The sequence below is a fragment of the Thalassophryne amazonica genome, chromosome 16, assembly GCF_902500255.1.
Source record: "Thalassophryne amazonica chromosome 16, fThaAma1.1, whole genome shotgun sequence".
Lineage (NCBI taxonomy): Eukaryota > Metazoa > Chordata > Actinopteri > Batrachoidiformes > Batrachoididae > Thalassophryne > Thalassophryne amazonica.
The window spans coordinates 51,125,573-51,151,435 of NC_047118.1; the positions used below are offsets into that span (position 1 = coordinate 51,125,573).

General features: G+C 40.6%; 1 protein-coding gene across 1 annotated transcript in view; it reads left to right on the top strand.

Annotated features, from left to right (window-relative positions):
* Positions 1–25,863, top strand: part of abca3b (ATP-binding cassette, sub-family A (ABC1), member 3b) — a 70,055-nt gene continuing 44,192 nt past the window's right edge. The window contains exons 1-4 of the mRNA XM_034189531.1: positions 1–276; positions 12,114–12,214; positions 16,987–17,227; positions 21,314–21,441. Coding sequence (XP_034045422.1) covers positions 12,161–12,214; positions 16,987–17,227; positions 21,314–21,441 — 423 coding nt within the window. The 5' untranslated portion in view covers positions 1–276; positions 12,114–12,160. The remainder of the gene's footprint in view (positions 277–12,113; positions 12,215–16,986; positions 17,228–21,313; positions 21,442–25,863) is intronic.

Below are 25,863 nucleotides of genomic sequence, written 5' to 3' on the forward strand. Positions count from 1 at the left end.
GTGACCTGCTTTGTTGACGGTTGTCGCTGCATTTTGCACCATGAAGTCACAGTCTCTCCGAGCAGGTGGTGCAATGTCGTCGTCCTGCTAGCAGGACGACAACCCGGATTTACCTCCGGAAAAAAAAACGACGCCTGAATCCCAGTGGAATGTGCACACAAACGTTGCACTGATGCTGGTATCGGATTAAGAAAAAGAAGAGGAAGGAAAAAAGGAATCGCTTTGAGGGAGACGAGAAGATCGGGAAGTTCATGTGCCTAATCCTGCTTTTCTGAGGTAACTTGACGTTTTCCCTCATACGCACAGAACAGAAACACTCGAATTAGTTCGGCTAAGCTGTTTCATTAATACCGGAGAACATAAAAGTCGCGTCGGTGATTCAGCAAATTACATTAAGGAAACGTTCTCGTTTTTTTGAGCCGCTCCATCATTAACATTCATCAGAAACCACCGGCTTTGACGAGCAGGTCTTTTGTCCAATCATGTTAGCCAGATGGCTGCGTTAGACCAATGAGAGGAAAGCTGGGACGGCTGTAATAAAGAGTTGACGTCTGTAACGTCGTGTAACAATGGCAGATTATGACGCTTTTATTATTCCTCATTCTACCATAGTTTTATTTGTTCATTTTTTTAAGGAAATGTTTCTTAACTCTTGGAAAGCAGCGTATTGCTGTTATCCAAATAAGATAATTTTAATTTGTTGTACATGTGGAAGAGACTACTGTATTTTTTTTGTAATTTATATATGATTTAATTTATTATTTCTACAAAATTATGAGATATAATATGTTAATGGAACTAATCTGGTTAATAAAGGTTACCCTAAAAGTTGAAATTAAAAAATAATGTTGCTGAGAATAACAAAACATAAAACCCATTTCCGATATTGTTGGTGATGATGAAAAAAATAAACAACAACAAAAGATTTAATATGGCTACTTATTTCACCTGGCTGCAGCAGATAAATGGTTACTTTGAAGAAGTGGGGATGAACCGGCTGTCTGCCTGGTCGGGACCCAAGATGATTCTGGGGCCTCTTGGGACACCAATCCGTGTTCCCAGACTTAACTCTTCTCAGTTTTGTCAAGCCCATAATCACAATGGTTTTAAATTTAATCTAGTAAAGTTGCACTCATTAACAATCTGTCTCCAGCTAAGAAAACTTTTTGAATGTCAGTTCCTGTCAACTCAAATGGACTGCATTTATATAGCGCTTTTCCATCTGAATCAGACGCTCAAAGCGCTTTACAATTATGCCTCATATTCACCCCGATGTCAGGGTGCTGCCATGCAAGGTGCTCACTACACACCGGGAGCAATAGGGAATTAAAGGCCTTGCCCAAGAGCCCTTAGTGATTTTCCAGTCAGGTGGGGATTTGAACCCATGATCTTCTGGACTCAAGCCCAACACCTTAGCCACTAGACCATCACCTCCCCCTAAACTCAAAGCCCCTTGGCCTCCAATTGTGGTTCCTCTTTCTGTGTGAGAGCATTTTAAGAATTGAACACAAAAGGAGATTAATGGTGTGGGTTACTGTGAGAGACAAAATGAGAAAAAAATCCAGGAAATCACATTGTAGGATTTTTAAAGAAGTTATTTGTAAATTATGGTGGAAAACAAGTATTTGGTCAATAACAAAAGTTCAACTCAATGCTTTGTAACATAATCTTTGTTGGCAATTACAGAGGTCAAATGTTTCCTGTAAGTCTTCACCAGGTTTGGACACACTGTAGCTGGTATTTTGGCCCATTCATCCAAGCAGATCTCCTCTAGAGCAGTGATTTTTTTTTTTTTTTGTTTTGTTTTTGGGGGGGGGGGGGGGGGTAGCTGGGCAACACGGACTTTCAATTCCCTCAGCAACTTTCTATGGGGTTGACATCTGGAGACTGGCTTGGCCACTCCAGGACCTTGAAATGCTTTTTACGGAGCCACTCCTTTGTTGCTCGAGCGGTGTGTTTGGGATCATTGTCGTGCTGGAAGACCCAGCCATGTTGCATCTTCAGTGCTCTCACTGACAGGAGATTTTGGCTTAAAATCTCTTGATACTTGGCCACGTTAATTATTCCCTTAACACGGATCAGTCCTCCTGTCCCCTTTGCAGAAAAACAGCCCCAAAGCATGATGTTTCCACCCCATGCTTCACAGTAGATATGGTGTTCTTGGAATGCAACTCAGCATTCTTCACCCTCCAAACATGACGAGTTGAGTTTTTACAAAAATGTTCTATTTTGGTTCCATCTGACCACATGATGTTCTCCCAATCCTCTTCTGGATCATCCATATGCTCTCTGGCAAACTTTAGACGGGCCTGGACATGTACTTGCTTAAGCAGGGGGACACGCCTGGCACTGCAGGATTTGAGTTCCTCTCTGCGTAGTGTGTAGCCTTTGTTACTTTGGTCCCAGCTCTCGGCAGGTCATTCATCAGGTCCTTCCTTGTAGTTCTGGGATTTTTGTTCACAGTTTTCATGATCATTTTGACCCCATGGGATGACATCTTGCGTGGAGCCCCAGATCGAGGGAGATTATCAGTGGTCTTGTATGTCTTCCATTTTCTTACAATTGCTCCCATAGTTGATTTATTCACACCAACCTGCTTGACTATTGTAGATTCACTCTTCCCAGTCTGGTGCACATCTACAATTTTCTTCCTGGTGTCCTTTGACAGCTCTTTGGTCTTGGCCAATGTTGAGTTTGGAGTCTGACTGTTTGAGGCTGTGGACAGGTGTCTTTTATACAGATAACAAGTTCCAACAGATGCCATTAATACAGGTAACAGGTGGAGGACAGAAGGGCTTCTTAAAGAAGAAGTTACACGTCTGTGAGAGCCAGAAATCTTGCTTGTTTGTGGGTGACCAAATACTTATTTTCCACCATAATTTACAAATAAATTATTTAGAAATCCTACAATGTGATTTTCTGGATTTTGTTTATCATTTTGTGTCTCATAATTGAAGTGTACCTATGATGAAAATTACAGACCTCTCTCATCTTTCTAAGAAGGAGAACTTGCACAGTCAGGGGCTGACTAAATACTTTTTTTTGCCCCACTGTAAATAAGGCACAAAACCATAAATGCTGTGCCCCCCACAGCTGCTTCAGAAACACCTTCAGACTGGACTTAAAAAGAAAAGAAAAGCTCCACATTAGAAAAAAAAATTGTCTTCCAGACGGGACTTTAGAAAAACCAAAAAAAAGTCATCCGAAAACAGCTCGACCTCTGCCTTGTTTATAAATGATTTGGGCTTGAATCAGCAGGTGCCGTTCTGGTGATGACGTAACAACAATATGGCCGCGGCTGAGGGCTGAACGGGGCTGAAATAGAGTGCAGGCTTCAGACAGCTGTAGTTTATCTTTCACCTGCGCACTTATCATCGATTTTTTTATTCAGGATATTTTAAAATAGAGGGAAAATTTATGGGGCTTGTATCATTTTAAAATTGCTGGTACTCAGATGACCAGGAAAGGTTTCTGTATCTCTCTGTGTGGCCCTAGAATATGGAATAACCTGACGGAGGAACTCAAACGATGTCCAAATGTCAGTCAGTTTTAAAATCAGTATAAACACATGATGTTTTTGAGATATGTATCTGCTGAAGAAGGTTGAGTTTTGTGTGTTGCAAAATTGTAAATGTAAATTTGTACTGTAGCATTCGGATTGTGTCCTTTAAGATGAAGAGACTGAAGTGGTTGAAAAAGGGAGTTGGAATAGATAGATTTTTTTTTAAATTCCCTCCCACTCCTTTCAGACTAGATCATTTTTATTTTTGGTTTAAGGGGTAGGCGTTAATAAGCTTTGCTTCTGCCTATACCCTTTCAGGCACACGGATACATTGTAAATCCATTTTCTGTGTTCATTGTAAGTTTTGTTGTTGTTTTGGACTGTGAGTGCTGAATAAATGTATTCATTCATTCACATTTCATCATTTTTAGTGATTATTTGTGCACATTTTTGGTGTCACCTACACTTTAATTTAAAAAGCAGAAGTACAATTCGAAAATATGGCATCAACCTCAGAAGTTTTTTTACCCAATTTGGCAACTCTTCTTGAACTATTTTAAAACTCTCAAATGAAGAGGAATGTGAATGAATTATGTTGAGTCTTTACTGCGCATAGTTGCTAGTTGTCACTCACCTTTTCATTTTTTTTTTTTTAAATCACTTTATTAAGGTTTTTTCTTTTTTGACACATACAAAATTAGGAACAAATACAAAAAATACAGAGAGTTGAAAGAAGAGAAGAAGAAGAGAAAGAAAGAAAGAATGAGAGTGGGGGCGGGTCACCTATCACGAGTATGATTCACTTTACCTGTTAAAGTAATCTAGGAACGGTTGCCATATCCCGTAGAATGTGTCCACCTTGCCTTTCAGCTCAAATTTAATTTTTTCCATTTGTACATGTTTCATTATATCCAGTAATAAATTAGTAAAGGAGGGTGGGTTCTTTTGCTTCCAATTCAACAGTATTAATCTTTTAGCCAGAAGCACCACAAATTTTATTACAGTTTTTTGTTTAATTAAAAGGTTAGTTGTAATTGGGGCAACACCAAATAAGGCAAGAACCGGGTCTGGGACTAAACGTATATGGCAAACCTCAGAGAGCATCTGAAATACCATTGTCCAGTAATTGTAGATGTTTGGACAGCTCCAGGGTCTGGTTTGGGAACCACAGAATCTCATCTCTGCTGTTTGCAGACGATGTGGTTCTGTTTGCTTCGTCAAATCAGGACCTTCAGCGTGCACTGGGGCGGTTTGCAGCCGAGTGTGAGGCGTCTGGGATGAAGATCAGCACCTCCAAATCCGAGGCCATGGTTCTCGACCAGAAAAAGGTGCTTTGCCCTCTTCAGGTCGGTGGAGTGTCCTTGCCTCAAGTGGAGGAGTTTAAGTATCTCGGGGTCTTATTCACGAGTGAGGGACGGATGGAGCGTGAGATCGATAGAGGGATCGGTGCAGCGTCTGCAGTGATAAGGTCGCTGTATCGGACCGTCGTGGTGAAGAGAGAGCTGAGTAGGGGGGCAAAGCTCTCGATTTACCGATTGATCCACATTCCGATCCTCACCTATGGTCATGAGATTTGGCTCATGACCGAAAGAACGAGATCGCGAGTACAAGTGGCCGAGATGAGTTTCCTCCGCAGGGTGGCTGGGCGCTCCCTTAGAGATAGGGTGAGGAGCTCGGTCACTCGGGAGGAGCTCGGAGTCGAGCCGCTGCTCCTCCACATCAAAAGGAGTCAGTTGAGGTGGCTCGGGCATCTTTTCCGGATTCCCCCTGGACGCCTCGCTGGAGAGGTGTTCCGGGCATGTCCCATTGGGAGGAGGCCCCAGGGAAGACCAAGGACACGCTGGAAGGATTACATCTCTCGGCTGGCTTGGGAACGCCTTGGGGTTCCCCCGGAGGAGCTGGGGGAGGTGTGTGTGGATCGGGAGGTCTGGGCGGCTTTGCTTGAGCTGCTGCCCCCGCGACCCGACTCCGGATAAAGCGGAAGAAAATGGGTGGATGGATGGATGGATGGACAGCTCCAAAAGGTATGAGCCAATGAGGCCGGACTCTGGCCACAATGGTCACATGATGGGTCTGTCCCAGGAAACATTTCAGTCAAACGTTGCTTGGACAGATGAAGTCTATGCAAAACTTTAAATTGCAATAATCTGTGTCGAGCGCAGATTGAAGATGAGTGGACATTATCCTGAGCCTTGTTCCATTGGGAGTCCGATATGTTTACTCCAAGGTCCTTTTGCCAAGCTTCCTTCAGATGGCCTAGAGAGGGCAGATATTCCATATCTGACAGATCATTATAGACCTTAGAAATTGAGCCCTTTGTCAGTGGGTCATTTAAAATAATTGAGTTCAACTCGTATTCAGGGGGTCGACCGGGAAAAGAGGGAAACATCTCCTTCACAAAGCTGCGAACTTGTAAAAATTTAAAGAAATCTCCCCTGTTAATTTTATACTTCTCTTTTAGTTGATCAAAATTAGCAAAAGTGCCTTGTATAAAAAGGTCACGAACACAGTGTATCCCTTTAGTTTCCCATTGCTTAAAAGATGTACCTATAAGCCCTGGAGCAAACTCATGATTACCCATTATTGGAGCGAGCACTGAACTTATCTTCCAACCGAGCTGTCTCCTAAGCACCTTTTCATTTTTTAAATTCTTTGAGGATAGTTTATACTCATATTTTTTATCAGTGGTGCCAATCTGTGTTGTAGGTCATTTAAACTTCTTTTTTTTATTATTGATTTGCCACCATTGAGGAGTTTAGCAGGATAACTCAAAAAGTAATTAATTAATTTCAATTAAATTTGGTGAGCAGCGAGGGAAAGTTCAGGGAAATAAGTTATCTGGATTATAATGTTGAACTGTAATCCAGAAGAATGTTTGACACATAACAACATTTAATTCAAATGTTGTGAGAGGATGTTGATAAAATTTGGTTAACAGATGGATAATGTCCTAGAAAATGAGGGCTTTCATTTTGAATTTGATCTGGAATGTGTTTTGAATCCAGAATTCTGGACATTATATATGTATTCTATTTTCAAGACTGCGTACCAGGTATCAAAGATCATGGATGCACTCCTTGATCAAGATCAACATAAAATTGTTGCGGGGTCTTCCTTGACTAAAGACCTACCTCTCCACTGAATTCAAAGTCTATGCCCTTTTCCGATATACAATGCATCCAGCAAGTATTCACAGCTCTTCATTTTTCCACATTTTGTTGTTACAGCCTTATTCCAAAATGTATGAAATTCATTTGTTCCTTAAAATCCTGTACCCTCTATTCAGTTGAGCTCAGGTGATTCCCTTTTCCACTAATCATCAATGAGATGTTTCTACAGCTTAAGTGGAGTCCACCTGGTGTAAATTCAGTTGATTGGACATGATTTGGAAAGGCACACTCCTGTCTATGTATAAGGTCCCACAGTTGACAGTGCATGTCAGAGCACAAACCAAGCATGAAGTCAAAGGAATTGTCTGTAGACCTCCGTGACAGTATTGTCTTGAGGCAGAAATCTGGGGAAGGGTACAGACTGGTGGGCACAGCTAACCAAAAAGTTACAACCCCAATTCCAATGAAGTTGGAACATTGTGTTAAATGTAAATATGAACAGAATACAATGATTTCCAAATCCTCTTCAACCTATGTTCAACTGAAAACACCACAAAGACAAAATATATGTTCAACTTAATAAACTTTATTGTTTTTGTGCAAATATTTGCTCATTTTTAAATAGATGCCTGCAACACGTTTCAAAAAAGCTGGGACAGTGGTTTGTTTACAACTGTGTTACATCACCTTTCCTTCTAACAACACTCAGTAAGCGTTTGGGAACTGAGGACACTAACTGTTGAAGCTTTGTAGGTGGAATTCTTTCCCATTCTTGCTTGATGTATGACGTCAGTTGTTCAACAGTCCGGGGTCTCCGTTGTCATATTTTGTGCTTCACAATGCACCACACATTTTCAATGGGTGACAGTTCTGGACTGCAAGCAGGCCAGTCTAGTACCCGCACTCTTTTACTACAAAGACACGCTGTTGTAACACGTTCAGAATGTGGCTTGGCATTGTCTTGCTGAAATAAGCAGGGACGTCCCTGAAAAAGACGTTGCTTGGATGGCAGCATGTGTTGCTCCAAAACCTGGATGTACCTTTCAACATTGATGGTGCCATCACAGATGTATAAGTTGCCTATGACATGGGCACTAACACACCCCCATACCATCACAGATGCTGGCTTTTGAACTTTGCGCTGGTAACAGTCTGGATGGTCTTTACCCTCTTTTGTCCGGAGGACACGACGTCCATGATTTCCAAAAACAATTTGAAATGTGGGCTCATAAGACCACATCACACTTTTCCACTTTGCGTCTGTCCATTTCAAATGAGCTTGGGCCCAGAGAAGGCAGCAGTGTTTCTGGATGTTGTTGATTTATGGCTTTTGCTTTGCATGGTGGAGTTTTAACTTGCACTTGTAGATGTAGTGACGAACTGTGTTAACTGACAATGGTTTTCTGAAGTGTTCCTGAGCCAACGCGGTAAGATCCTTTACACAATGATGTCGGTTTTTAATGCAGTGCTGCCTGAGGGATCAAAGGTCACAGGCATTCAACGTTGGTTTTCGGCTTTGCCGCCTACGTGTAGAAACTTCTACAGATTCTCTGAATCTTCTGATTATATTATGGACTGTAGATGATGGAATCCCTAAATTCCTTGCAATTGAACGTTGAGAAACATTGTTCTTAAACTGTTGGACTAGTTTTTTATGCAGTTGTTCACAAAGTGGTGATCTTCGCCCCATCTTTGCTTGTGAATGGCTGAGCCTTTTGAGGATGCTCCTTTTATACCCAATCATGACACTCACCTGTATCAAAACATGTTCTTTGAGCATTCATCAACGTTCCCAGTCTTTTGTTGCCCCATCCCAACTTTTTTGAAATGTGTTGCAGGCATCCATTTCAAAATGAGCAAATATTTGCACAAAAACAATAAAGTTTATCAGTTTGAACATTAAATATCTTGTCTTTGTGGTGTATTCAATTGAATGTAGATTGAGGAGGATTTGCAAATCATTGCATTCTGTTTTTATTTACATTTTACACAATGTCCCAACTTTATTGGAATTGGGGTTGTAGCTTCGATATTCGCAAATCCGCTAACTGAAAAGTTATTTTTTATAACGCTAAACCGAGGAACCACTAAAAAATTTAGCGGAAGCTACAGATAACCACTAACTTTTAGTGTTGATTCCAGTAAGCTGTCAGCTACTGACAAGCCAGTTTTGAGTTTAAGCACCGCCGATGCTTCTGAGTAGATTCAAAGGCAATCACAAACCCAACACAAATGAGTCAGAGCTTCTGTCTTTGTGTTCCCTGCCCACTGCTGTAAGGAAGAGTCATTTACATTCAACCTACAGTGCTCCAGACGCGTGTCAGTAGACATGAAAAGCAAAGCAGGTTTGACTTATGGTTTGATTCATAAACCAGTTGAATCCAAATAGTTTATCAACATCAATGTCAACTCTTATTTTTACAAAGTGAAAACATAAGACATATCTTTTAGTAGAGAAGCTTGAATCTTCGACTGGACTGGGTTGCTTGACGTGAGGACATTTCGCTTCAAATCACAGAAGCTTCCTCAGCTAAAATTCTTGCTCTGGTAGTCTGACTTCTGTCTTGACTCTTGTAGAAAAGAATAAACCAGAAGCCAACAAAAGCTGGAGTTTTCTAACCTAACCAGACCCCCCCTACCGACAGGCTGACTGCTATAGGCTAGTGACTAAACAATAGCTCTAATTAGCACCTATTGTGCTCTAGTTAGCACTCTCCTAATGACAGGACGGAAGCCTTCCCTGATGGCTCCCTTGACGACTCTCTCCTGATGACGTGAATGACTCATTACCATGAACAAAAGACTGAAACTGCTTTGACCTGAGTACCTGTTTACAATGTGGTACTCAGGTCAAAGCAGTTTCAGTCTTTTGTTCATGTAACATGAAGTTCAATCTTTCAGCACATTCTCCTCCCTGGCATGGGTCAAAGTTCCAGATCCTAATTATTGTAACTTTTTTTGACAGATAAGAAGGTAAGTGAATGCCTGTATCAAATTTACAATCAGTTGATGTGTATTTAGCAATTTATAACAAATTTGTGAGGTCCAGACCCCTTGGATCTGCTGACCATCACCCTGACAACCAGATTATAGATAAAGACACATATAGGTGATAATCTGGAAGCACTTTGTCTTAACTAACTTTGTATATGATTACAGTGATAAAGATGCACATTTTCTGGGTAAACCAGGCATCTTTAGGAATCTGTGTGTAACTGCCAGCTGGATGGAGGTCATTTTTCCCTATTGAGCTGCAGATGACTTTCTTATTGTCTAAAAGTAGGTTTTTCCATATGAAAAATATCTTCTGAAAGCACTTTTTGAGAACTATATTTTGATCAAAATTCTGACATTGAAAACTTAAATACAGCACTTTCGTAGCGTTTTTTTTTCTTTTTTTTTTTTCTTGAAACTCCTCTATAACTGTTAGGCAGTGAGAAGCTTGAGACAGGCTGCTTCTAGGATAGGTCAGCACAACAGCAGGCCTCTATTCTGATACTTTAATATTTCTCATGAAAATTATATGATAGGAAAGCACTTTCTGAGAACTGTTGGGAAAGTGTAAGTACACGGACCCACAACAGGGGGCGCAAATGAACGGACAATGGAATAGGTCAAATAACAACACTTTACTGTTGCGAACGTGCACAACAAACACAACAGATTACACAACAGATCAGAGGTCAAATTACAAGGTGTCGTGTGGGCAGGCTCGAAGATAGGAGACGCCTGTCCAAAGCAGAACCGGAACCACACGATTTCCTCCGCCACCAGACCCCGGGAATACTGGAGCCGCCAAGTCCCGAACTCCCAGGTGGCCACTGCCTCCGCGTGTCGGACCTGGTACTGCTGGCGAGGAACAAAAACACAATTAAACGTGGGTGCGTCTGCACCCAGCAATCTGCACGGCAGGGAAGCTACCTCCACCTCTCGTTGGAGAAAAAGTCTGTTATCACTCACAAAAATCACAAAAAGGGCTTTCTATCAAGCAGTCAGGCTGAGGATATTACCTTTCAGGTAGAACGATATCTCGGCAAAGAGGTGGAGATGACGTCTTGCTGATATACCGATGCAGATCAGATGAGTGGTGACAGCTGTCACAGGTGATGAGTGTCAGCTGTCACCCCGGCTGCTCCTGTGAGGCGGCAGCGCCCTCTGGTGCCTGGAGCCCGCACTCCAGGCAGGGTGCCCTCTGGTGGTGGTGGGCCAGCAGTACCTCCTCTTCAGCGCCCCACACAACAAGAACTACTGGTTGAGAGTCCCCACACCACCAGACGCAGCAGGGCACACGCCAGCCTGCTGCAGCCTCTACTATGCCCGCCTGTGTTACACATTTGTACCTCCTAATGACGGGTACAGAGGTGTGCTGTAATGTGTGTCGGGAAGGGCATCTGGCATAAAAATTGTGCCAAACCAACATGCAGATCCATATGGGGACTGCTGCAGCAGCCTCCAGGCTGAAGAAAAAGAGAAACCGAAAGAACTTAGAATAAGATGATGCTGCTTCCCATTTATTTACATTGTTGTGTTAAAGTGGAAGGGAGGGACTCACTCACTGCATTTTATGGGTCACATGCTGAGGATTTTCGAAAAAGCATAACCAAAAATTCCGAAAAACAAAGTTAAAAAAAATGTTCGAATGTCATTCAGAAATAATAAAGAGCAATGTGAGAAGTTCAAATTACTAACATTGCATTTATAATGCCAGCTGTTTTTGTAAAATAGAATTCTGTTTGCTCAAGAGTTTCATGAGGCAAACATGGATTTTTTTTTCTTCTGTAAGTTTATTGTCACTTTGTCCCTACATTTTATTACAACTATTCAAGCAGTAATATTGTCATCATTGATTAATTCTGTTGATTACTTCATAAGATGATTCATTTAGCCAATAAAATGCCAGAAAAGTTGAAGCACTACTGTTTCCCCAAAGGTAAATGAAAAATCCTAATGTACGCCAACCTAAAAATGAAGAATTTAACTGTGATTTAAAATCAACAACAAGCAAATTCACATATTTTGGAAGCTGGAAGCAGTCGATGTTTGATTTCACTTTTTCTTCAGTATTTGACATTATTGGACACTGAGTTCAACATTCTGTGTCACCCTATTCTGAAGCCATTTTAAGAGGAAACACAATCTCCACTGGTTTGGACCACAGCTTTAGAACATGTAAAAATCTGTTTTTCTTTTTACTGTATGTGAGTATTTATTTAAATTCATTTTCAGGATGTGTCTTATGTTGTGTAATAGAACAAATGGTTTACTGTTGTAATTTTGCATCAGTTGTTTTGACTTGTAATGTTTTGCTTTTGATCCCATTTTGAGTTTCAGAGTAAAATTTCATCACAATTTTCACACATCTGAATAATCAGTTTCACTTCACTTTCCTCATAGATGCCAAACAGAAACTATAAGTCAGAGCAGACGCTTTTTCAACTGTGAGGATTAGACCACTGGGTCAGAAATAAAGTGTAAACATGTATCTTACTTTCTGTTTCTAGCCACAGTAGACGGTTAAGTGAACTGTGTTCTCTCTGCTGGCAAAAAAATGGCTGTCATGCGGCAGTTCGGATTGCTGATGTGGAAAAACTATCTTCAGCAGGTAAGTCGGTGGAATGAAAGCCTATGATCACACTGCATGCACCTTTTAATAATCTGTTGCTGTGTGTATTTATGCCAGACAGGCATGTTTGAGTATTTAAGTTGCAGCTTTATGAGGTCATCAGTTCAATAATCTGACTCATCTATTGTTTTCTTCGAGTGGCTGTGTCTTGTTCCAGGACTGGTGATGTTGGCCAGTTACTTGGAAACTGATTATACCCCAGTGATATCCATTTGTATCAGCATCATATTTGCTTACACATTAATTGTATAAAACAGTGTTGCTGGTTCTGGCCTTGTGTGACAGGCTTGAGAGGAAAATGGTATGCTGTATATGTCAAACTGGAGTATTAGTCACATCTGTCCAAAAAAGCATCACGAAGAGGAAAAAAACAACACATAACTTCCATTTAGTTTCAAAACATGGTGCTATTGTTATTTGCAACAAGAAGCAAAACTAATTGCCGCTTTATTTATTTATTTATATACAATCACTGCTTATGCAAGCAGAAGCTAACTTGCTAATTAGTGTTGTTTTGCAAGGCATAAATAACTCAAAAGTGAATGCTTATTGTCACCATTGAACAGACAGCAACATTGATGTGAAGCTGGATGTGGGTAAAAAATGTTCTACAAAATGCAAACACAGAGCCTCAAGTAGTATGGAGGTTATTCCCTCTTTATTCAAGAGTGTGGTCTTTCAGTTTGAGAGCCTGATTTATTTCATCTGCTTGCTCTCTCAGCTCCAGCACATCCTCCTCATTCAGATAATCATCTTCTTCATGTTATGCCAAGGTTAATGGTTAATGATACATTACCATCACTTTTTGCTCTGGAGTGTGGATCAGATGGGAACTCCATCCAGATCCATGTACAGAGAACTTTACAGTTATGTGATTATACTGTACCATCTTGTGACCGTAGATGATAATGCATTCTGTTTCTGACATAAATTGCTTCAAAAGATGAGTCACAGAACTAGTCAAAGGAGTAAATAAAAAACGTGACTCATAGTCCAGAAAATACGGTAGCTACTTAGGTATAGCTAGTTGCTGAACTATATTAAACGTGATCTTGATTTGTTGCTAATGCAGCCAGATTTTTACATAGAAAAACTACAGATCTAAGTTTAATTGCTCATGAAGATCGACCTGGCCATTGAGAAAAATTTGGTTTCACTGTCTTGCTCAAAGATACTTGACACAGACGGGATAGAGAATGAGGTGCAACAGAAGTTGTTATAGAACTAACAGATACACAGACCTGTCTGTGGCCCCAATGAATTTGACCTTGCTGAGTAATTCCTGGGCCCACTTCCATATCTGTGTCAAGTTTCATGGACATCAGTGTGGAAGAAAAACCTTAAATTTCCAATTCCACAACCTAATACTTCCATATGTGTAGCAAGGCCAGTACCACCGGAACCACGTTTGGTGAGCACTAGAATGAAAATCTAAATTTTGACCTTTGAGCCCAGTGGCATTGACCTTTGCTCAAACAAACCCCGTAAGGGTGATTCTTGGGTTAACCACATAGAAAGTTTGGTAGAAATCTGCCAAAGGCCCTTTGAGGAGTAGGGAAACACAGAAACAAAATTTTGTCAAATTTCTGTATCCTATGCGTTACGTAGGCTCCTGTGCATTGTACCTAAACTGTTGAATGATTCATAACTGTACGAGGTCTGTCCGTAAAGTATAGGTCCTTTTTATTTTTTTCAAAAACTATATGGATTTCATTCATATGTTTTTACGTCAGACATGCTTGAACCCTCGTGCGCATGCGTGAGTTTTTCCACGCCTGTCGGTGACGTCATTCGCCTGTGAGCACTCCTTGTGGGAGGAGTCGTCCAGCCCCTCGTCGGAATTCCTTTGTCTGAGAAGTTGCTGAGAGACTGGCGCTTTGTTTGATCAAAATTTTTTCTAAACCTGTGAGACACGTCGAAGTGGACATGGTTCGAAAAATTAAGCTGGTTTTCAGTGAAAATTTTAACAGCTGATGAGAGATTTTGAGGTGATTCTGTCGCTTTAAGGACTTCCCACGGTGCGAGACGTCGTGCAGCGCTCTCAGGCAGCGTCATCAGCCTGTTTCAAGCTTAAAACCTCCACATTTCAGGCTCTGTTGATCCAGGACGTCGTGAGAGAACAGAGAAGTTTCAGAAGAAGTCGGTTTCAGCATTTTATCCGGATATTCCACTGTTAAAGGAGATTTTTTTTAATGAAAGACGTGCGGGCGGATTGCAGCGTCGGCTCGCAGCCGCCGCGACGCTCCGTCACAGGAAAAACACCTCTGCTGGAAGCCTTAAGGACAAGTTGGAACATCTCCAGCTGATAAACAATTTCTCATATACTCACTCCACTGAAAGCCATCAAAAGCCAACTGTTTAAACTGGTTAAACACGGAGGTGTTTTTCCTGTGCCGCCGCGCCGCGTCGGCTGCGTCCCGACGCGCGGACCCATCCGCACGGACCCATCCGCACGTCTTTCATTAAAAAAATCTCCTTTAACAGTGGAATATCCGGATAAAATGCTGAAACCGACTTCTTCTGAAACGTCTCTGTTCTCTCACGACGTCCTGGATCAATAGAGCCTGAAATGTGGAGGTTTTAAGCTTGAAACAGGCTGATGACGCTGCCTGAGAGCGCTGCGCGACGTCTCGCACCGTGAAAAGGCCTTAAAGCGACAGAATCACCTCAAAATCTCTCATCAGCTGTTAAAATTTTCACTGAAAACCAGCTTAATTTTTCGAACCATGTCCACTTCGATGTGTCTCACAGGTTTAGAAAAAATTTTGATCAAACAAAGCGCCAGTCTCTCAGCAACTTCTCAGACAAAGGAATTCCGACGAGGGGCTGGACGACTCCTCCCACAAGGAGTGCTCACAGGCGAATGACGTCACCGACAGGCCTGGAAAAACTCACGCATGCACACGAGGGTTCAAGCATGTCTGACGTAAAAACATATAAATGAAATCCATATAGTTTTTGAAAAAAATAAAAAGGACCTATACTTTACAGACATCCCTCGTATATAAGTAATTCCATTATCTGTAAGCTGACAAGATAAGCGTTTTCTTTTTTTGAACAGTCGAAAAATACTTTAGAAATTATATTTACTGCTGGTTCAAAAACCACAACAGTGTGGAGTAACATGTAATACGATCGTCAAAAGGAAGTTAATATTGACAGGTATGGATTTGTTTACCAGACAGCCCTTCTTGATTGTAATTTACCAAAATAAGCAAACGGTACTGAACATGTCGGCGAACATACATAGCTTGAGAACATGAAAATCTTTGTCCGATTCATCAGTTTTTGGGTCCATTTGCTCCTGTGCCTCAGCCAGTCTTCATTGAAGAGTCTAATAACGCAAAACATATGACCACAGATCTCAAATCTTTGTACTTGTTTCCTTAAACTGACTGACCTGCCAGTTACACAGTTGAACTCTCAGCTGACCAAGGTGCACAGTCGGCATTTGTGCATTAGTTTAGTGGATAATGTGGACTTTGACACACTATTTCTATTTTATGCATTCATGGTTTATTGTTAATTTCTGTTTTTCCATAATTTCAAGAGTATAAGTTGCAGATTTTTGTTTTTTTTTAAGTTTGTGATTTCCTGTGACTTTTACACTGAAAAATTAGGAGGATCTGGATGTTGATTTGGCACAGGATTTACACCAGATGCACTTTCTGATGCAACTCCTTATTACATGGAGAATGGACAGGGGCGGGTTTTGAACTGGGAACCTTCCGCACTGAAAGCAAGTGCACTTAACCACTTATTAGTAGTAATAGTAACATTAAACATATGAGCTTTCCCAAGTATCAAAGCACTAAACAAAATAACTTCCAATTATAAAAGGGATAAACACAAATAATAAAAAGTACATGAAATCAATGCATAAAAATCCCAAATAACAGACTGAATATTCATGAAAAAAGGTACAACTTATGCTCCAGAAAATATGGTATTTTTACCGTGACTCAATTTGTGACTTCTTGTTCTTGAAGCGGGGTCATAAATAACTTTTACATTTAGCTTTCTTAAATTTCATATTATACTCATTGCTGGATCAAAGATCGGTCCATTCCTACATCTCTAAAATAGCCATCTAGCTACTGTAGCCAGGTGTCACGTGGGCGTGTTGAACCGGATATCTGCCTGGTTGGTTGCCATCCAGTATCCAAGGCGCTGGTATCGTGGATGCGGCGCAGCGCTGCACCAGCACATGCACATCCCAGACTAGACTTGGATTAAAGGAAATTACAGTGAATAAAAGCATAAAAATAGTCAGGTTTAACTTATTTGTGAAAATGGTGACTTCAGTTTCACAGTGCAACTGCAACTCTGAAACTTTCCAGGTCACTTTGTCCTCCAAATGATATCTGTGAAATCTCCCAGTGTCACGTCCACATTGTGTTAAAGTACACATTGATGGTTCGACACTTTGATTGTTCTCCTCTACTGACTATTTTCTTCAAGCACGACTTCTCTGGCTTTGGGAAAGTGCAGTTACTACCACTAACAGGGTACATGGCTCAGCTTTTCCAAAGCCCAGGAATTTTGATGAAATTTAAGTTATTTGAGGGTTAATGTTCTGTAAAGCATATCAGAAAACCCCTCTGTGGATGCCGCTTTTCCCTTCTTGCCTGGAGTTTCTTTTTAATATGTTTCTCCTTTATGTTCATTAAAAATCTAAATTTGTTTCACCTCTCGTCAATATCTTTGATCTTAATCTCATTTTATCTCCATTATTATTCCCTGCTGTACAGAAACGTCAGATCCTGGTGACGCTGGTGGAAATAGCCCTGCCTCTCCTTTTCTCTGGCGTCCTCATCGTGCTGCGAGAGAATGTGTCTTTTAAGATCTACCCAAACACCACGTACCAGAGTTTCTCTGTTGATGAATTGGAGGCCTGTCCAATCCAAAAACAGTTGGCGTATGTACCAGGAAACTCCAGTGTGGTGCGTCACATGGCAGAAAATGTGCTAAAAATCCTGGATTTATGGTCAGGTTGGTTAACAGACTGCACGGTCATGACAGTGTCACTGTTTGAGCATTTCATTTTTTTCATACATGGGGTTTTCTGACAAGAGTGTGTCACCATCTTACTTGAGAATAAGATGTCAAAGGAGATCATGAGGTGTGCATTCAAAGCTTTCATCTAACACGAAACATCAGGCAAAGGTGGTTTCTGCAACATATCTTTACATTCATGAACTAATGATCTTTGAAAATACCAATTCTGATTGATATGTGAAATGCTGTAGTACCAGTTATGTTGATTAACATGGAAACTATAGACCACAGCTCCAGTCACAGGACTGTTTATGCTGGATGTGTGACCTTTACCTAGTAGGTTCTGCTTTTGGTGGACTGGAGGACTCCTGCAGGTATGGATAAGGGTTTATGAAGTGGTGATGGGTTATATGTGCGTTATATCACCAACCTAAAGTTTACGGGGCTTGTAGAACTTATTTTGACCTGGAAGCAATAATTGGGGGGAGTGATTCATGGTGGCTCGTAGTTCAGTAATTGTACCTTTTAGCCACGATCTACCAAGTCTTTAAGTCCAACGAGGAACCTTTTTCACGTTTTCATTTTATCTCTGCAAAGGTAGGCACCCATATCTGTTGGTTGATGTGTTTATCACTGGGAATACTCAGTTAAATAAATAAAATGACAGCTTTAATATATTTTCATGAAACATATTGGGGCATGGTCCAAAAAAGTTTTGTCTTCACTTTCAACATTGTGAGCTAGGGCATTTTTTTAAGTGAAATTTTTATGAACTATATGTGGAATTGTAGTGTTTGTAATCTTTCCAGTTTGTTATAAATCTGGATAACTTTGGATCCACTGAAAATCGACCAAGTCAGGTGTTGATGAAGGTTTTCATCCACCCAGGTAGGAGATATAGACATTGACAGCAACTGGACATCTTGGTAGTCTTCAAGACTAGTCATCCAATGGACTTTTTTAGAAAAGTGAACAGTTCATTTGTACAAATTTGGTCAGGTGGTTACGGATATTGTATCGGTTTAGAGATCAAAGAGGTGGAGTGTAGTTTGGGCCTGTTGCACCTCTGTAGAGGGATGCTTATTTGAGATCTTCTTGAGTTTTTACATTTCCTGCTGTGCTCCAATTCTGAAAATGCCACATAAGTGACTCTTTACAGGAATTCATTTACAGTATTTTACAAGAGTATTTTAAATAATAAATCACTGATTTAAACTTCAAGATTGCATTTTGTCAGAACAAAGCCTGAAAGGTTTACACCTGATCTTTACTAGTCTTTCCTTTCACGTTAGTGAGACGAACATTGCTTGGCAACTTTTGTAGCTTGTGTTTTCTTTAGGACAGATCTGGGAATACTGGTTCCTCTAGAAACAAACCCCTGGGACATCAAACAGCCCACACCCTTCATTTGAGCCAGGTTGGAATTTTATACAGGGAAAGGAAGAAAAGAAGCTCTTTTCCTGCAGGGCTTCAGGGTTTCTAACTCAGATGCACATTCTTCCTCACAGTCTTTCGATGAGGTAAATGTGTAAAAAAGTAACTGACAGGTGCAATCACAACCTATTTCCATATTTCTGTTCATGAGGACAGCTGAGCATCAGATAAACAACCACAGTATGGAGCCGGCTGCAGAGATGCAGGAGCAAGTACGACCTGTGAGATCCCAGCTCAGTCCTTAATGAATAATTTAGATGGTCTCAGTGTTTGTTCAGAGCTAGAGGACGGCAGTGATCAGCTGTAAGATGTCATGTAGAAGACCATCAACACATGACCTATTTTTCCCCCTTCCTTTTTTTTGGTCTAAATTGTAACACTGATACCAAAACCCTGAGGTGTTATACATTTTAAAAACATGAAGTACTCTCCACGAGGCATAGAACAGAACACCACCAGGCAGTGTTCGATTTACACCCTTTTCATTCTCTGGTTGCAGCCCTGCAACTACAGAAGATCTCACCTAAAATATAATATCTTTTCACCAGAAAAAACAGTTTCCATAAAAGCTGGAGAGGATGGGTTTGGCAGGGAATATATGAGGGGTGGGAGTCAGTTTATATGGGGCTGCTCCCAAAATTACTGCCTTCTCAGTCAGGCCAACTTTTGCAGTTTCCTGAACATTAGTTCAGTGAATTCTTCTGAATCCTGCTATCAATCCAAGAAATCAAAAACCACACATGGGCAAAAACATAACCTCCACAGCAGGAATGGATAAAGTGATTAATTTGTTAGATATTAAAACAACACTTTTAACTGGTTTTACTTAAAAAAAACAAAAAAAAAAACCAACTTCAAATAACTTATAATTACTTCATTTTGGTATTGCGAAGACTTTGCATCCATCCGTCTGTGCTCAGCATAAGTCCAGTCCTATTACTGCCAGGGTCTTCAAATTCACAGAGAACATTCTTAGGACACAGACCTGGGACAGGTTCAAAGATGGCGAACGTTGACCTATTTTAAGAGGTATTAAATAATAAATCTCATTCAGTTTTTTTTTTTTTTGTTTTGTTTTTTTTTGGGGTTTTTTTTGAAGGGTGGGGGTGACAGCCGATCAGCGTAGAGCGGCACCATGACGTCAGTGGCTGGTCTAGCTAGCTGCACACTCTGTTTTTAGAACCTGATAACACCTCTGAAATTATTTACAAGACATTTCACAGATGTTAGCGTGGTGACGTCACAGGCTGGTCTAGCTAGCTGCAGACTCCTTTTTGTTTGTGTGTAAATATAACCTTTTTGTCATACAGTATGTAAAAGCTAGCGAGAATTAAACACTTCTAAAACTGAAAACGCTGTTTTTGGAACCTGATAACACCTCTGGAGTGATTTACAAGACATTTTGCTTACGTCACTGTGCTAACATCCGCAAACTCAAAGCTAACTTCCACTCTTGTCAAAGGCTTGCGCACATGCACGCCCTCCTGCAGACACCGTTAAAACATAAATATTGTTTATGATTGATTGATAAGAGGGGGTTTATTGAACATGTACAAATTGTATGTAAGACAATAGGATCTTAATAATTAATGTAAATAATAAATGTATGCTCATACGGTCAAGGGAATTTTAGCATTGCATTATACACACACGCGCACACACACACACTCATCTTCAACCGCTTAGTCCAATGAAAGCTAGCGGGGGCTGGACCCTATTCCAGCAGTCACAGAGCGCGAGGCGGGGTGCACCCAGGACAGGACGCCAGTCTGTCACAGGGCCATAAACAGACACAGTCACACCCACTCGTACACCTACGGACAATGTAAAGATTCCAATCCACCTAACCCGCATGTCTTTGGATGTGGGAGGAAACTGGAGCACCTGGATGAAACCACGCAAACATGGGGAGAACATGCAAACTCCACACAGAAAGGCCACAGGCGGGAATCGAACCCATGACCTTCTCGCTGTGAGGCAACAGTGCTAACCACCAAGCCACCGTGCTATCCCACACTGCATTATATTTATGGTTTATTCTGAAAAATGATTTGTGGAATTGAGAAACAAACAAACCCCTCTATTTACTTGTCAGTGTTGTTTTCTAAAAGAGCTTGAATACTCCTGTCTTCACTTTAGTATTTTTTTTCTGAGCCTAACCTAGATTTACCCTTTGTGCCAGTATGTGGTACAGACGTCTTGTGCTATCTTTTAGAATACATGCATGCACTTGATAAGAGGAAAACATGTTTGGAATATTTTGTGAAAGAGAGCCCAAAGAAAAAAAAAGTATTATCTTTTTTTCTTTTCTACTGCTCACTTATTTCACTTCAGAGTTTTTCAAGCCATCTTATCGGTGCTGTTCAATAGGCCTTTGTGCACATGCACTTCATGTGTATCTCTTGAGATTTGAACACATGTATGCAGGCGTGGTCACGTGTATCGCTTTCTCTTTGGCTTGTGACCTGGTGGTCACAGAATTCAGCGTTGTGCCGACCACCATTTCACCCACCAGAAACTATGTGTTTGTCACTCACTGAGAATAATGAGCAGCAAGATCCAGCAGTGGGACTGTGTCAAAACAGACCGATGTGATGAGAATTCCAAACAGTATAATGATTTGTTGTCTGTCTACATGCTTTACAGTACGTGGATTTGACACGGAGGAGGAGTTTGAGCACTTTGTGAAAAATGACCGTCTGTCAAAAGAGGTGCTGGCTGCTGTGGTTTTTGAACACTCTTTCACCCACGATGATGAACCATTTCCCAAACAGGTAAAGTTGAGATAACGCACACACATGTACACATGTAGGGATTTTAATTTTTTTAATGTCTGAAGAATTGGAACAGGTTGGCGCTGCATCATTTTCTTCTGTTAGTTACCTCTGGCAATTTGGTTAATGTGCTTGGTTTCAGTTCAGAAGGCTCCGGATTGAAATCCCACCCCTGCCACATTTCTCCATGTAATGTGGAGTTGCATCAGGAAGGGCATCCGGTGTAAAACCTGTGCCAATTCAACATGCAGATGCACCTTGGATTTGCTGTGGCGACCCCAAGTGCAAACAAGGGAGCAGCCAAAGGGACTTACTTAGTTACCTCTGGCAATTATGAACTGCACCCACCATAAATGGACCGCGTTTAAAAATGGTGGGCGGTAACCTAAGTTGTTACTAGTGTAATTGCAGTATTGCATGCAATTGTGTTGTATTGCTGAGTGAGTTGTGTTTTAAAGTTAACCCTATGTGTTGAAGGATATATATATTTTTTTTAACCATATGGTTAGTAATTCCCCCATTTAAATTACTTTCTTTTAGTGTAATGCCCATGTATAGCATATCAAAATGATACATGTTTGTCTAGAAAAGTGTTTAGAGAAATAATTTGGCCTAATTCTGAAAATGTGAAATGTGTGTTTTGAAAATTCTTCACATCTTTACACAAAGTACATTTTTATCCAATAACGGAATCTTATCAATATTGCAGCGTCACTATGACGACCAACTGCACTGCTTGTGGGTTGGGGTTTTTGTACTATTTCTGCATTGCAAAGTGGAGTGTGTGGTACCAATACCAGAGTAGAGTTGAGTGAGGATGAGTCACTAGCAAATGTTGGAAAACAGACTTAAAGGGGTACAAACTATCCAGTGATCTTTTCACATCCTGTTTTACTTTCTGTACTCAGATTAAGGGAAATAACACAAAACAGCATCTGGTTGCTCCAGTGTGTGTGATTCACTTTAAGCAAGCAGTTACTTGCATTTATTACCTCCACCAAGGTGGTTATGTTTTCGGTCGCGTCTGTTTGTTTGTTGGTTGGTTGGTTAGCAGGATTACTCAAAAAAATCTTCAACGGATTTCAATGAAATTTTTACCAGGGGTGTATCTTGGCCTAACTTAGAAGTCATTAAATTTTGGTAATGATCCGGAACACGATCCGGATCCAGTAACTTTTTTTAAGGATTCTTTATCATTGCAGGATAGGGCCAATTTCAACATTTTTGCATCTAACTTTATGAAGACGGGTCACAAACAAAAACACTGAACAAAAATTAAGTTACGACACAACAATAATTTAGAGTTTGTTTCTCCTCATTGAATAAACTTGTTATTAGAAAATAAAAAAACTTGTGTAGTTCATGCAGTTTCTCTTTATAAATACATTTGCTGAAGATCAAAGGGTTTAACCCTCTGGGGCCGACGCCTTTGTACACGACGGCTGAGACCAAGCTTTACTAAATTATAAATAACTTTTTAATGATATGAGATAGAAACTTGCTTTTTTTTTGCTGAAAAGTTAACTCCGTGGACTTTTGAGCCACCGTCCACCATCTTTGTACTCCTCATAGAAGCTGTGTGATGGCATGAGCAATGTGAGTGTCCAATCGGAATTGGTTCACCGTCACATAGTTTTCCAAAATCCAATCATAGGGCAGATTCACCTCACGTGACACACAAAAGATTGTTTTTAGGAGTGATGTGTTACTAGTTTATTATAGTTTGCTTTGTGTTTTGAATAAATGTGTGTGGAAAATTATTTCCTCTTTACTTTTTCCTTTCTTATTTCTGATTGTAAATCTTTATTACACTTATAAAACACAACTATAGCATATATATTTTGAAAGTACAGGTTGTCCTGAAAAAAAAAGCTACATAAAACTTGATTGTGGGATGCAGGGAGAGCTGGTAACCGCAATAATAAAACATTTATGCCAGGTGAGTGAACTGTCCAAAAAATGCCCTCGGACCCCAGAGGGTTAACTACTGAATCTGAAATATGATGGTAGATGCGTGAAACGACGTGGAATAAGTCTCTTTGCCAAGGGTAACCTTGGCGGATGTTTGCGCTCTCCGAGTGCTTCTAGTTTCACATTGTGTGGCTTGGACTTTTGTGGCGCCACAGCGCATCCTTCCATAGGGATTACATGGCAACCACTTGCCGCCGTTGCTTGCGTGGCATCTGGTGTGAACGCGGCATTAGTCTGCTAAACTTACTTGGTCGACTAAGGTTAGTCGCCCAACATTAGCTGTCTAATCTCAGTTTCACATTGACGGCTAAATTTGTAGATTAGCCGTCTAACATTAGTTGATGATTTTCATGGGCATAAGTGGCCTCGCCAGTGTCATTGCCAAGAAAGTCCTCCAATGTGCAAATCTTGTGTTCCGGGTTGGTCGTCTGCCTCAAACATGGCCAAGTCTGCCACACCAGAGGAAAAGTGTTCCCGGCCTCGGTGTCTGTCAACATCTCCAATGAATTATTCCGGTCCTGGAACACCCGCTCCCACCGGAAGGCTCTCCTTCCTTCCTTCTCCATCAATTGGTGGTACTTGACAGTTGCCTCTTTTTTTTTTTTTTAATAGGTAAAACACTGAAGTTTAGTCGACTAAAATAAGATTAGCCTCTAAACTTTAGCCGACCAAGCGCTTTGTGCAATGACTTGCACAAAGTCAACTAAGTGAGTTTAGTCAGCTAAACAAGATTAGACTGCTCTATGAAACCGGGCCCTGAAGTGCAAAAGTGCCACTTTGTCCCATGTTTAGGTGCACAAACAAGCCAAAAAAAAAAAAAATCCAGCATTATCAGAGTATCATCGGTAATTATGAATCGGAGTGATCAGACTGAGGAACTGAGCAAGAAAAGGAGAAATGGCTAGCTAACATCTCTTGTGCTAATCTCTCCTCCTTCCCCTCCAAAAAAACCCAACAAAAAAAAATAAACAAACAAAAACCACATGTACGTGGTGTTCATTTCATAAATGTTAAGTTTATCACAGTGTTTACAAATTCTGCAACTATATCATTAAGAAAAGATCCTATATTCAGTCTGGAGTGCTGTGAAGTAAATTGTGTAAATCATGTCTTGAGAGGAGCCTTTCCCATTCTTACTGAAAAATCCCCGAGACTCATGTTGCATTTTATATGGAGAAAAATACGACTTAATTCACAAGTAGAGTTAGCTGCTTTGTGCTAACTTCTTTTGAACACATTTAGTGCATTGTTACAATTTTTGATACACAGATTAATTTATCAGTGCATGAACTTACCCTTGCAAGCATCAACACTGTCATCTCCAAGACTTTTGGTTTTAACATCAACCATCTATCCACTGGTAAAATATTTGTGCACTTCTAAGGCTTTCTACGCTTCCATTTGTTTGCTGGTGTAGAAACGCATTTTCAGAAGAAGGAAGTTAAAAATATCTCCAAATTCTATATTTGGCAAATTTACAGTTAAAACCTATCGTTGACAAAGAATAAGGGTCAATACCACCAATCAACTCAACTTTCTGTTTATGTCACTCTCTGCTTTTGTAAAGAATGTTTTTGGCACAGACTTGTGTCTGTATGGCACCATTGCTGGTAAATAAACATTTATTGGGGTCCCTCTGTAGTGGTCACGTAATGTCAAATGTCTTGAACAGTAGGTCATGCAACCTCTCTATGCACATTTACTTCACTGTAATGGAAATATGTATTGCAAATAATGTTGGTACCATTTAAAAACACGAGAGAGTAATGGAAGTATAATGTTTTTTTATTACCTCCACAAACGTCAAAAGTCAGAGGAGGTTATGTTTTGCCCCTGTTTGTTTGTGAACAGCCTGGAGCCCACAATTTTTCACATATCGTTAAATTTTTTCTGAAGATTCATATCCTGACAGGCAAGAACTGATTCAATTTTCAAGGTCATAAGTCAGGAATAATCCCTATCTTTAACATTGAAAGAATTTTCAAAAATTCCATACATGTCAACCTATACGGATCGTCTGTAAATTATACGGCTTTTTCCGAGTTTCAGAGTCATACGGACGTACAACTAAAGTCTTACGGATATTCAGGGTTTGGTCTGCAGCGGCTCTGTAATCAACCCTTTCTGCAGCGTGACTCCACTTTAAAGTGTGAGCCAATGAAGCAATGCTTCGATCCACTAGTTCCTTGGTTCTTTGATTCGCTGCTCTTCAGAAGCGGCAAGTCCGCTTCTTAACCACTCTCAAAGCCATTAAAATATTGTGAGTCACTTTTGTGCAGATTAAAGTCACTAACTGGGACTCTTGTCTTGTTGCAGTCAAGAAATGAGAATCGTCCTCCGTTCTATTGGCACAGCTCCAAACGCTGCGCGGCTCTCTGCTGAGACAGAGTCCGGTCGGAATTAACTTAACTAATTAACTTCAAAATGAATTGCCGCTTTAAATAAAATGAC